A 12,017-nucleotide genomic window follows, 5' to 3' on the forward strand; every position below is an offset into this window, starting at 1 on the left:
TGGTTCATCAGACAACATGGTTTTTCTTCAGTAGCAATCTCAGTCCTTAAACCTAAACCAAAATCTTCTGGTGTAGCATAAAAGAGGACCTAGGATCTAAATATACAAAAAGGATAATTAATATCTCTGTATGTTCTCCAACTTTGTGAAATGTTATGGGTAAACAAATACTGTCCTGCATGTATAAACTGTTGATAAAAGGAATACTGACAACTGATCAGATTGTTGTTATAATCTCCTAATATATTAGGGAGCAATATTTGTGTATGCTACTGGAATAAAATGAAGCTATTTTAGATGTATTTTTATCAGGGATGCTAACAGCTTCATCAGTAAATCTAAATGTTTTATATATTCATTTAGAAATTTTGCAAATCTGCTTTTGTAACGTTTCAATGTTTGTATAAACTGCTCATTGCTAACATTTAAGACATTTAAAATTTGAATCTAAACATTCACTTTTTATTTTATGTATTTCTTTTATACCAATTTCTTTTGTTTTTAAATTATTAATTTTTTATGTGTACTTTAATGTTTTTTTAAACAGATTCATTTTCTTCAGCTGTACGTTTCATCTACATTCGGTTTCAGTTAAAAAGATGCATGAAACCTTCTGGTATGGTTTTGGCCCTTTCCAACAGCAGCAACCACAGATAATTTTCAGTTGCACACTCTGGAAAATAAAACGAAAATGCATTTTCTCAATAACTGCCGCAGCTGCTTGGCCTTGCACAAACGTATATGCACGGTTGTGAGAAGTTTCTAGTTTCGTTTCTGGCACTGGGCGCGTTAAAAAAAGAGGGCCGCGGTGGGTACGTGTGGGAGGAGGGAGAATTGAGGAAGCGAAAATGAAATCCAGTTCAAAGATCGTCTATGTATTTGTTGATGGCTACGCCAGTTGAAATAAATACACGTATTAAAGTAAAATATCTTTTGCTAGTATTTTTTTTACAATTTAAGCTTAAAACATGTAAATACGATTTCGGAGAGACCTTTAAACAAAGTACAAATGTTCACGCGTAGATATTTTCGACTTCGACGACGACAACAACAGCAGAAATATAAATCGGAGTGAGCGCTCTTCGTATGTTTCTGGGGAGCGCGCAAAGGATCTTTCGCGACTCCGCTCGAGACCGAGCTGAAGCGAGAGCACGAGAGCTTGCAGGGGGATTTCCAGCACGCGCCCTGACTTCCCGAAGCAGTCGTTGTTTTGCTTTCGGTCTGAATGCAGAAACAGAAATAAACCACCGACACCATCTTTCTTTTTTTCTTTTCTTTTTTTTCTATGTGCATTTTAAAGCCTCGAAGCTGCTACGTTGTCCACCTCGAGCCCAGCGTGTTATTCTCCGACAGCGGCGCTGAGGAGCCACAGGCCGTCCAAACTGAGACGGTAACAGTTTTTATTTCCGCATATTAAAAGCTGTTGGGCTGCGTACACAGTCATACGCAGCGACTTCCTACGGGACGACATGACAGCTCCTTAGCTCGCTCTGTAAGTGAAAGTACCCCTGTAGTTTTTTAGGCTTCGTTCGCCGGCGAGTTACTGGATTTATTTTCACTTTTGGCTTCGTTGTTTTTGGGTCAGCTCGCAGGCAGGCAGTAGACAAACAGAGCGCGGTAAACTTTTGACCTGACCTCCGCTGCTAAATTCAACTTTACTTCAATAAACGTGTCCACAACCGCATAGAGTTAGCGCTCGGAAAGCTAGTGTGTGCTGTAATTTTTGAACATATTATGAGTTAAATGTTCTCCTTGTTATTATGTCAGTTTATCCTTATCTAACTGTTTCTTCATTCACAGAGTTTGAACTATGAGAAATAAAATTACTTCTGAATAATAATAGCGTTACTTATGAGAGTACCATGTTGAATTTTGCTTCATTATTGATAATTAATATTTTCACTGTATTATTGTATTTTATATATCGCCTGGTGGGAGAGTAGAACGCGATGATGTGTTTTAGCCGCATTTGCAAAGCCAGTTGAACAAAGGTCGTTTCGGCAGAGTTAAAATTTTACTAAAGCATCTGAGAGTTTTTAGAAGTGTGTCTCACATGTTTGACCAGGAAGGAAAGTGAGGCACAATAATTACAAGTGTTAAAACCAATAAGGATCAGGGTAACACACAGACACACACAGGGGGACTCAGCTGGATGTTCCAGGCCTGCTGCTGGTTAAAAAAGCTTGGTATGGTGCCATGTTACCTCGTTTGACCTTTTAGGGAGCCGTCTGTTACCAGAAGTGCCACATTAATGTGCAGCTGGGATCGTGGGTCCTGCTGGACTTTGATCATGTCCAGAACCAACATGAGCTTCAGGCTGGGGGAAATTTTCCTCCTTTGTGTGTCTTTTTTTTTAAAAGGAAACATTCTGCATTTGTTGTCTTGTCGCTTGAATTTTTTTTCAGCTTCCTGTTGTATTTGTTCCAAGTATTTTTTTGTTTGTTTTCTAAGATCAGATTTTCTTAGCAAAAGTTTAAACCTGAGCAAAGTTTTATTTCTTTATTTAATGGCATCTCTCATTTCCAAACTAAATGAAACAAAAATATGTATTTATTCATCCATGTTTAGTCTGCTGTTAGAAATTAAATCTATCACTGTGAATCGGTAATTTGAAATGCACTGATGAGGATTTTTCTGGCCGTTATTGATTTGTGGTTTTCTTTTAGGTGAGCAGCCAGCTCTGATTGTGACCAGTTCCGATTTTTGATGGGGGGAAAACAAAAAGTGTTCCAGGCTTTTTGATATAAGTTATAGCTTTGGATCAAACAGGAAATGACAGGATTGCAAGATTACCCCCGTTTATACATTTAAGCAGGCATTTAGAGCTACTTAAAGGACGATTGGCTGATTTATAATCTCTGCCTCATTTGATTGGTGCACCCCCAGTAATAATCATGGTATGCTGTCTTATTATTTGAGAAGAATTATTTAGATTTCGGTCAGTTCCAGCTTGTTAATACATGTGATTGTTTGCATCTCTTAGGTCACCATGCCTGTAGAAAGGATGAGGATGCGGCCGTGGCTGGAGGAACAGATCAACTCTTGTCAGATCCCAGGACTGAAATGGGTCAACAAAGTGAGTTGGTGTTTTTAACATTCTGACGTCGACTCATTCTGTGAAGTGAGATGCTGACAGGCTGGGCTGATTTTTAGGAAAAGAGAATCTTCCAGATCCCGTGGATGCATGCGGCTCGTCACGGCTGGGACCTGGAGAAAGACGCGCCGCTCTTCATGCGATGGGCCATACACACTGGTAACAGGAGCACACTCTCACTGCTTCTCCTTTCCTGTGGCTTTCAGTCTCATGTCTGACCAAACAGCGCTCTTAATTTTCTGTCACAAATCTGAGAAACTTCACAGTTGGGCAATGTTTATCGGTTTAGGAAAAAAACAAAGTAAAAGCCAATCAGTTTTGGTCTCCAAACTGTGGAGGGAGGTGTCTCCTTCAGACTTTAGTTTCGCAAGAGTGAAATGGGTTTCCTACTCGGTCCTGAAAAGAATGGAATACAATTTTCAGTGCTTTCTGGGTCTGAATAAGCAAGGAATGGGGGAAAAAAAAGGGTTTTGGAAAATGGATCTCTGCTTCCAGACTTTATATTTTGAAAAATGAGCTGAGTTTTTACATTTAAATGCCACAAATGAACAAGGTTCTCTTCACATTCTTTATGAATACAAAATAACCTTACAGCACCTGTGAATCTTGTATTTTTTTTTCTTCCAATTTGACAAGTTCTGTCCTCATCTGTCACATAAAATCCCACTGAACATATGTACCTTTGGTTTTAACGTTATAATATGACAAATTTCATAACAACATGAAAAGTATTCAAAGCATTCTGAAAACATAATGTTGTAGTTGCATCCTTTTCTCTTTAAAAATATAAATAGAAGCCTAAGCTAACCCTGCTATAATAATAAACCCACAAATCCACTCTAAGGTATTTCTCTTAACGTCCGTCTGCAGGCAAATACCAGCCCGGCGTGGACCGGCCCGACCCAAAGACCTGGAAGGCTAACTTCCGCTGCGCCATGAACAGCTTGCCTGACATCGAGGAGGTGAAGGACAAAAGCATCAAGAAAGGAACTAATGCCTTCAGAGTGTACAAGATGCTCTCGTCCACAGAGAGGAGCTTGAAGAAAGGTGAGCTGCGCTCGTTCCTCCTCTGCTGTTTTACTCCTGGATTTGACTCAAAACACGTTTCCTGAATCCTCCCTCCGATCCGTGTCTCCTCGTAGGAAAGAAGAAGGCCGACAAGGAGGGAAAGTCCAAGGGAAGCAAAGAGGTAGGAAAACCTCTGGGTTTTCTTGTCACCACATCTTGATCCACGCTCTATGTAAACTTGATAAAAACCTGGTTTTCATAGTCCAGTTTGGCGGCATTGCCGAAATACCTTACCTAGAAGCGTTTTGCATAGCCTCAGCTCCTGCCAAGACGGAGAAAAACACTTCTAGAAAGCCTTGTCAGGTCAGAGTGAAGTGGGAGAGATAAAGGTGGAGGGGGGGAGGGAACGGCTGAGTTGGAACAATCAGGTCTCCTTCCTGTTCCCACATGATGTAGAATTGCTCTGTGTTGGATCAGATAAGAGAGCGGCTCACAGTGGGAGGGATCGACTGCTCTGTCTGGGTGGGTGATGGTCGAGACATGCCTGCTTTGTTGTTGTAGCTCCCGGCTGGAGGTGCAGAAAACCAGTTGTTTGTCCTGCAAATGCAGGACGAGGTCGGTCAAAAGGTGTTGAGTGGAGTCACTGGAGAGGTCTCTGGAAGTCATCCGTATTCATCGCTCCAGTCGGAGAATATCACAGCCTGCAGCACAGTACCGGCTCAAAACAAACTTCAGTTTATATGTACATTTCATGATATAAAGTAGGGTATAATTGTATATATTCTGCATTGTTTTTAGTATTCGTAATTGCCTGTCATGATAAATTTTCATAGAAGTTATGAAACAACGATAATATTGTTGTTTTGAGATCATCTTCAACTAATGTAATGGTAATGGCATAGTAATGCAAAACACATTCTCAAAGATAAAGAACATTTTGCACTGGAACAGGAACCTATTAACAAAACAAAAACAACAAATAAAATGAATTATTTAGTCTGTGTAAGCAAAATTGTCCTTCATTTAAATGGCTGGTTGAGATCAAAGCCCCTGACTGAAGACTTTTGTCATCCAGTTTGTAGTTGGAAAAAGAGAAAAATGAGAAATCATGCAAATGGAAATTATTGAGCTAGTTTTAATTTATCGTGCAATTAATTGATTTGGTGCTTATTGTGTCAGGCCTTGATATTACGAGTGCACCGATTGCAATTTTCTGGCCAGTTGCTGATATTTTGCTGCATCAGTTGTTGTACTCCTAATTGCACAAATGAAAATTGTGTTGTTTTTTTTACATGTTTGTGAAGCTATTGGTGTATTTAAATGAGCTGTACAGGTACAGAGTCATCAAATACATTTATAATTCAGTACATTATCAGTACAATCATTTTTAGTCAATTTAACACTGTTTCTCTATGTTGGATCGGTATCAGCCGATCCTAAACCTCAGGTTTCGATATCGGTATCTGTATCGGATAAAAGTGGGTCAGTGCATCCCTAATCTTTATATACTGCATTTTTCAGTTACGTTTGTCTACATCCAACCTCTCCTCTTCCTTTGCCCCTCAGGGAGCCGCTCTGTCTCCAAACACGACTTTTTCTGAAGCCCACCCCGGACCCGTTGACTGTTCCAAGCAGCTTGCGCTCAAAGAAGAGACCCGGGAGCTCACAGTGTCCAACAGTGGATCAGGTACTGCTGCTGTGTTTTGTGTCGCCCTGCGCCACAGGAGTGCGCCGGACTCCCTTGTGTTCATGCTCAGTGTGTTGTGTGTGTGGTTCTGACCTACAGCGCTCCACAGTCCGGCTGGGGACCACCTGATCCACTGCGAGCAGCTGCCGGACGTGTGCCAGACCATCGAGGTGACCACTGAGAACGAGGATCAGACCGTTAGCTCCTCCCACTCGTACCCGCTGCAGATCTCTCCTGTATCTTCATGCTGCGGTGAGACACCACACACACAAACACATCCTCCTAACCGCAGCATGTTACGAGGAACAGAAAAAAAAGCCCAAATAATGCACCTACGGGCTCCTGACCACATGGGAACCTCTTTTACATCATTGTGGTTTCAATACAGAGGATTGGCTTTCCTCAACTCTGTATCTGATCGGCTGTTTATGTTCTGCCTGAGCAATAAAAAAAAAAAACCCTGTGGTTTGGATGCTAAACTGTTAGCATCAGTCTCTGTCCAAACCAGCTGCATGGGTGAAAACAGAAGGTTACACCTCTTTAGCAACCCAACTACTTCCAGAACATTTTGTTAGTTTACTTATTTTATGTTTTTATCTCTGCTTACATAAAAGCAGATAACTGCTCCTCTCTTCTAGCTACTAGCCGGTTTATCTCGTGTGTTCGTGACCCATCATTCAGGCCCAGCTTGATCTATGGGTGTCAGCTCTGCTTGGTTGTGTGTGTTTGTTTGCATAGCTAACATTCAGAGTTGTGTGTAGCAGCAACAGCAGTGTGTGTGTGTGTGTGTATGTGTTGGGGGCAGGGGGTTAATTGTCAGGCCTGCATGTGTGGTTTTACCTCCGTTTTCCTGTCTCCTCCGACTGCAGGCAGCGACACAGAGAGCGACACAGAAGACAACAGAGAGGTGGGTCTCACACTTAACACACACACACACACACACACACACACACACACACACACACACACCAAAGAGCGCTGAATGAATCAGCAGCTGGACCAGTTTTCAGATAAACAGGTTTTTACCTGCTCAAACAGGGTGTGTGTGTGTGTGTGTGTGTGTGTGTGTGTGTGTGTGCATCATAAAGTTTTGGAGCGTTGGCCCTGACTGTGACGAGAGTTTGTGGTGCATCTCAGAGGCTCAAAGCGTTTTTATTATTACGTGTTGAGTTAGGTGTGTGTGTGTGTGTGTGTGTGCGCAGATGCGTGTGTGTGTTCCTTCCTGTAAGGTTGCAAAAGAGTGAGAAAAGGGAGGGCTCTGTCAGGAACCACCGCAGTCAAACATTAACAGTTTGATCTCTGGTTGTCCTTTTGTCTATCACCACATGCTAACAAGATGTTCTGTCCTGAGCCGCAACACAGGAATTCACCTGCACTTCCACACAGAGGAGATGCTCTTTTAGCTAATTTTGCACACACTACTGATGGCTAAATATTTACACTGAGTCACACACACATGTTGATTCAACAGCAAGGACCGTTTAGCTGCTTTATGTTTGGTGTTGTAATAGTATTACCACACCTTGGACTTTCCTGCATTATGTTTCAGCACATTTCAGGGGGACAAAACAAGGTGGCACTTTATGAGGAAATAAACAAAAATCTTAAAAGTGTATATAGTCCTCTTTACTTAAATACAGCAATCTAAAATTCAGCGCAGTAATGTGTCCCAACCTTTTATCATCTCACAGATAGGCCTGTCACAATAACTCATTTTGCGATAAACAACAATATTGTCATTTTTTGATACCATGTTCAACTTCTACAGTAATAGTGGTTTATTAATGCAAGTACAACCTCTCAGAGATCAAACAATTTTTAATTTCTAAGGAAACTTTTAACACTGGAACTGGTAAACAGCATAAACATTCCAAATAAATAAACAAAACAATAATTAAAATGAATTATGACGTCTCTGTTGCCAAAAGTGATTTTCAAAATATGTCATTCAGCTTTGACAAGGAAAACAGGCAAAAGGGGCAGGTAGTGGAAACTATCAACTTGGTCCTGGGTGTCAAATGTTTCTCAAGATGGTGGCTTTTCAACAATGTTAAAGGGGAGCATCTCTTTGACGATTGTTGCCCACGTGGAAATGATCAGTCTCATTTTAATTTATCATTCAATTATTTGATCTATTCCTTCTTGCGACCGACTAACTCACAGAGAAATATTCAATCCAAACTTAAGGCAGACATCCACACCCTTCGCTGGGACTTTTCAAAATTTGTCAGGGGTGAAGTCATGCTCTCCCAGGGAAGGTTGGTTACACTTCAATTATCTTTCATGAGAAACTGATCTTATCTACTGATCTTATCTGTTTACACCAAGGTCTGAAAATCAGCCACTGTCCCTTTTGTTGTGCTGTGACAGAGAGCTGACCCACCCAACAGGTCAGGTCTGCACGTGCCTGGTTAACAATAGTCACCTCACCCTAACTTAGCAACTTGTTGCTATATTTAGCAACGTTTCAGACAAAAAAAAAAAAAAGTATTGGCCAAAGTTGGAATCGGCAGGTCAGGTTTGCAAACTGTAATTGATGCACCCTTCCTACGGTTCAAATGAGACCAAATCTAACTTTTGTGTGCAAAATGCTAATCAAGGCAGCAAACTTTGACCATGAACACTATTCCCACAATAAATCTTGGTAGAATACATTTCATTCATAAAATAAACTTTGAAAACCACGTTATGGTGCCACTTCAGAATAATGGACGCCTTTTTATTCCTTCCTGTAAAGTCTCCTTACGATACATGACAAAATGTGAAAAAGTCCAAGAGTTATGAACACTTTGCTATGCAGCTCAACCCCAGGTTCACATCAGTTTGCATCAGAAATTGTCCATGATATGTACATCATTTTTTAAATGTTCCTTCTTGTTCCCACCAACAGGCTCTCGGTCCGACGTGGAAGCGGGAATATCCATCGGTCCTCAGAATCCCGCCGTGCTCCCTCCCCGGCATGGCTTCGTTCGTCAACCCGAGCAAACCAAACTTCCGGGTCACCAGCCTGAAGGACCCCACGCCCCTCATCAGCTACCACATCGACAGCTGGACGCCGGCCTGCGGCCAAAACTCTCACACGCCCCCATCGAGCAGCCACGCTCACGAGGTGCGTGCAAGCGTCATTAGAAAAACCTCGGACGTCACTTCCTCCTGACCCCTGACCTCGGATGAAGGGGTTAGGGGGAGGAACAGTCGCTTCCGGAGAACATGTGGGCTACGTCGGAGCCTAAAACACCTGTGTGGATCTTCAGTTCTCTTAGTTTTCCCTTTCGACCGACTGACACTCAGCTGGACGTACCGGTCTGCCAAGCGGTGAGCATTTGACCGTCAGCGTGGGGGCCGGGTTTACAAGCTGCAGACCACTTCCACCTGAGTGGGTACATGAGGACCATACCGACGCCCTCCGTGTGTCACCGGTGGTATTTATGTGCAGCTTAAGTAGCTTCACACGCCTTTTTAGAAATGAGAGGTTCTCTGCATTTTTAAAAGTTCGGCTTACCAAAGATTAGTTTAATTCAGTCCGTTAGTTTCGACAAGTTAAATGTTGCAGCCTGTTTGCAATCATGTTCCTTATTGCCACGTTTAACCAAAGCAAGCACCTAACTACCAAGTTAAATGCTTTGCTGGGGACACATGGAGCTGGTATGTGGCGTCGCCATCCCAATCGGTTCAGATCAGCAGATTAATTATAATGTATTTATACTCTCAATCACTGGCCCCACAGTGGACAGCAGGCCGCGTGGATCTGTCTCCTCAGGACACTGGACTCGCCATTACTACAGCAGGGGGACTAACACCGTCCTCCTGGTGTCCATAATGTACATAGCTCTTTTGTATGTGGGTTTTTGATTGCTTTAGCACCTTACAGGCAGCGCACTGGTTGGTGTGTGTGTATGCGTGTGTGTTTGTGAGTCTGAGAGAAACGGGGAGCAAAGCTTTACTTGCGGATATGTGCCTTTTGATGTGGCTGGGTTCAAACTAGGCATGGGCCTGTATGAGATTCTTAATCCTGACACAATGAGATCCTCAAATTTTGACAAAATGGGTGAAAAACATGAGTTATGTTCAATATTATTTAAACCATTTTACTTCAAGCACCAAGAAGTTTGTTTCTGATGGGAAATGAGATGGAACATGATGAAAAAAATGAAATGGAAGTTATCTCTCGACACCGGCTACCGGCCCATGCTTACTTGAAGTTAACTGTGCTTTAGCCTGCTAGCGGCAAACTCTACACCTCGGAAAGTCGCTCTTGTGCCTTTTTATACGTAAGATATGCATATGAATTTATTCCTTTGATTTTGTTCTACTTTTAAAGCACCCCTGGGGGGAGGGGCAGTTTAATTTGAGTGCACAGATCTCCCCTTCGCCCTGCACAGAAACACTGAGCTGCACTGACAAGGCAGTTATGCTCAGGAGTCATCGGTCCCTGCTATGAGGAAACGGAATCCATTATTAAGGGTTGCTAACAGCTAACAGGCTAAAGCGCAGCCAACAGGAAGATGATGGATCCACTGTGGGAACCAAACCCCCTCCCTCCAGAGTGTAACACTGGATTCACTCAGTTGTTATGGTGATTTTATATATATATATATATATATATATATATATATATATATATATATATATATATATATATATATATATATATATATATAGATATATAAAGACTCACTGGATCAAACGGGGTTGTTGCTTGCTTTACTGCAAAAATCTTTTCATACTTGTGCCTTTTTTAATTATTACTCAATGACGGAAAAGGCTCATTTCAGTCTGTAGTTGCAGCTCGTGAATCCTGCCTGCATCATGTAATATTTAAAGCAAATTCTGCTAATAACTGAACTAAAAGCAGTCTGCTTTTTATTTGTTTTGTTTTGTTTTGTTTTTGTGTTTGGAATCAGTGTAACTATTTCGAGTGGACGCAGAAATATACACGAGGTGTTTCCTGGTATATAAAACGGGAATAAAAATATGAGGAAATTGCTGATCAGAAGAGCTGGCGTAACAACAAAAACATTCTGAAAGTCCACCGATTTGTGTTGCCTTAACAGTAGCCTCACAGCAACATCCTGCGTGCGCTTTTCCACAGATTTAGTTTCTTCCGCTTTATGTTGGTTAGAGACGAGCAGTGAAAGCTGACAGGAGGTGTTTCTGTTGTCCAGAGTAATTTAGAGCCATTAAATCTCTTATCAGGAAGGAGTTGTCCCTCTTGATGTTCAGCAGCACACTCTCTTAAAGGACAATGTAACTATTTAGCTGAAAGGAAAAAACAACCAACCATGAAAATGAAAATTACATTTGCTCTGCTTTTCATCCCGCCACCCGTCTGTCTGTAACATTGTGAAATCTACATGTGAATCAACATGTTCAACTGAAAATAAAATGTTTTTATATTTATCCTGCTTTCAGTTGGATTTTTATGACTGTCACAGTTGAACTCTTTTTTTTATCTCTGGTATAGGTAGTAAGAGCAGAGTCCAGCTCTTTTTTTTTTACAGCCGCTGAGCCTCAGAGAGCTCGTATATCTGTGGCTGTTAAGATAAAAACAAAGTGACGGCTCGTCAGAGACCTTTTTGTTGGGAAACTGACCATTACTGCTGCTTGGGCCGGGACTCGACTTTGAGATAAGGATTAAAGGTTTTGCTGCTGAACAGTGCAAGTTAGCACCTGTAATGACTGAAACTGGAGTAACTGGTATGAGTGGTTCAGGTATTTGTCAGATGAGGCCTTGCTCTGCACACATACACACACTCACTCACAGAGAGAGAGACAGAGACAGTCGCTTCATTCAGTTTATCCTGAGCTCTAACGTCTGTTTCAGTTTCAGTTGCTTTTCTCGGTTCTCACTCTGCTTCCTGTTTTTCTCAGGTCCCAGCGGATGGCTGGCCAGTTGCCTTGACAACTGCTAACCACATGCCATTAGTCATAGTAAACAGTCTGTCAGTATGTCCGCTTTTTTTGTTGTTTTCTTTAGGATATAAAGACCTTAATCTGGACTTCCAGCAGTGTCGACAGGAATCTCGAAGTGTGCTCATTTGAATGTGTAGTTAATAGGAAAACTTTTTCTTCATTTTTATCCTTCTGCTAAGTTAAAACTCTTTTTTGTTTAAATAGTGGACTCTTTTTATAGAATGTTGCCATATTTACGAACATATGTTTACATTTTGTTAAAAAAAGAGGGAAAAAAATCATACCATAACTTTAAGGTTAAAAAACACTGTCTAA

At 41.6% G+C, this 12,017-nt stretch overlaps 1 protein-coding gene across 5 annotated transcripts; it reads left to right on the forward strand.

The window, feature by feature from the left end:
* The first annotated feature begins 1,041 nt into the window (after nt 1-1,041).
* On the forward strand, nt 1,042-11,189 carry irf2b (interferon regulatory factor 2b). 5 transcript variants are annotated; one of them, XM_015008953.2, is made up of 10 exons: nt 1,042-1,390; nt 2,667-2,897; nt 2,984-3,076; nt 3,154-3,253; nt 3,965-4,141; nt 4,237-4,283; nt 5,669-5,789; nt 5,889-6,041; nt 6,659-6,696; nt 8,680-11,189. In XM_015008953.2, exons 2-10 carry the CDS (start codon nt 2,895-2,897, stop codon nt 8,944-8,946), a joined length of 999 nt encoding a protein of 332 aa, XP_014864439.1. In that variant the 5' UTR covers nt 1,042-1,390; nt 2,667-2,894; the 3' UTR covers nt 8,947-11,189. The 5 variants fall into 5 exon arrangements, with proteins under 5 accessions (XP_014864439.1, XP_014864437.1, XP_014864440.1 ...); XM_015008952.2 differs by having other exon boundaries at nt 1,390-1,492; XM_088009807.1 differs by lacking the exon at nt 1,042-1,390 and adding an exon at nt 1,503-1,617.
* The last annotated feature ends 828 nt before the right edge of the window (nt 11,190-12,017 follow it).

The sequence above is a fragment of the Poecilia mexicana genome, unplaced genomic scaffold, assembly GCF_051168715.1.
Source record: "Poecilia mexicana isolate PSO_F unplaced genomic scaffold, ASM5116871v1 scaffold_10, whole genome shotgun sequence".
NCBI lineage: Eukaryota > Metazoa > Chordata > Actinopteri > Cyprinodontiformes > Poeciliidae > Poecilia > Poecilia mexicana.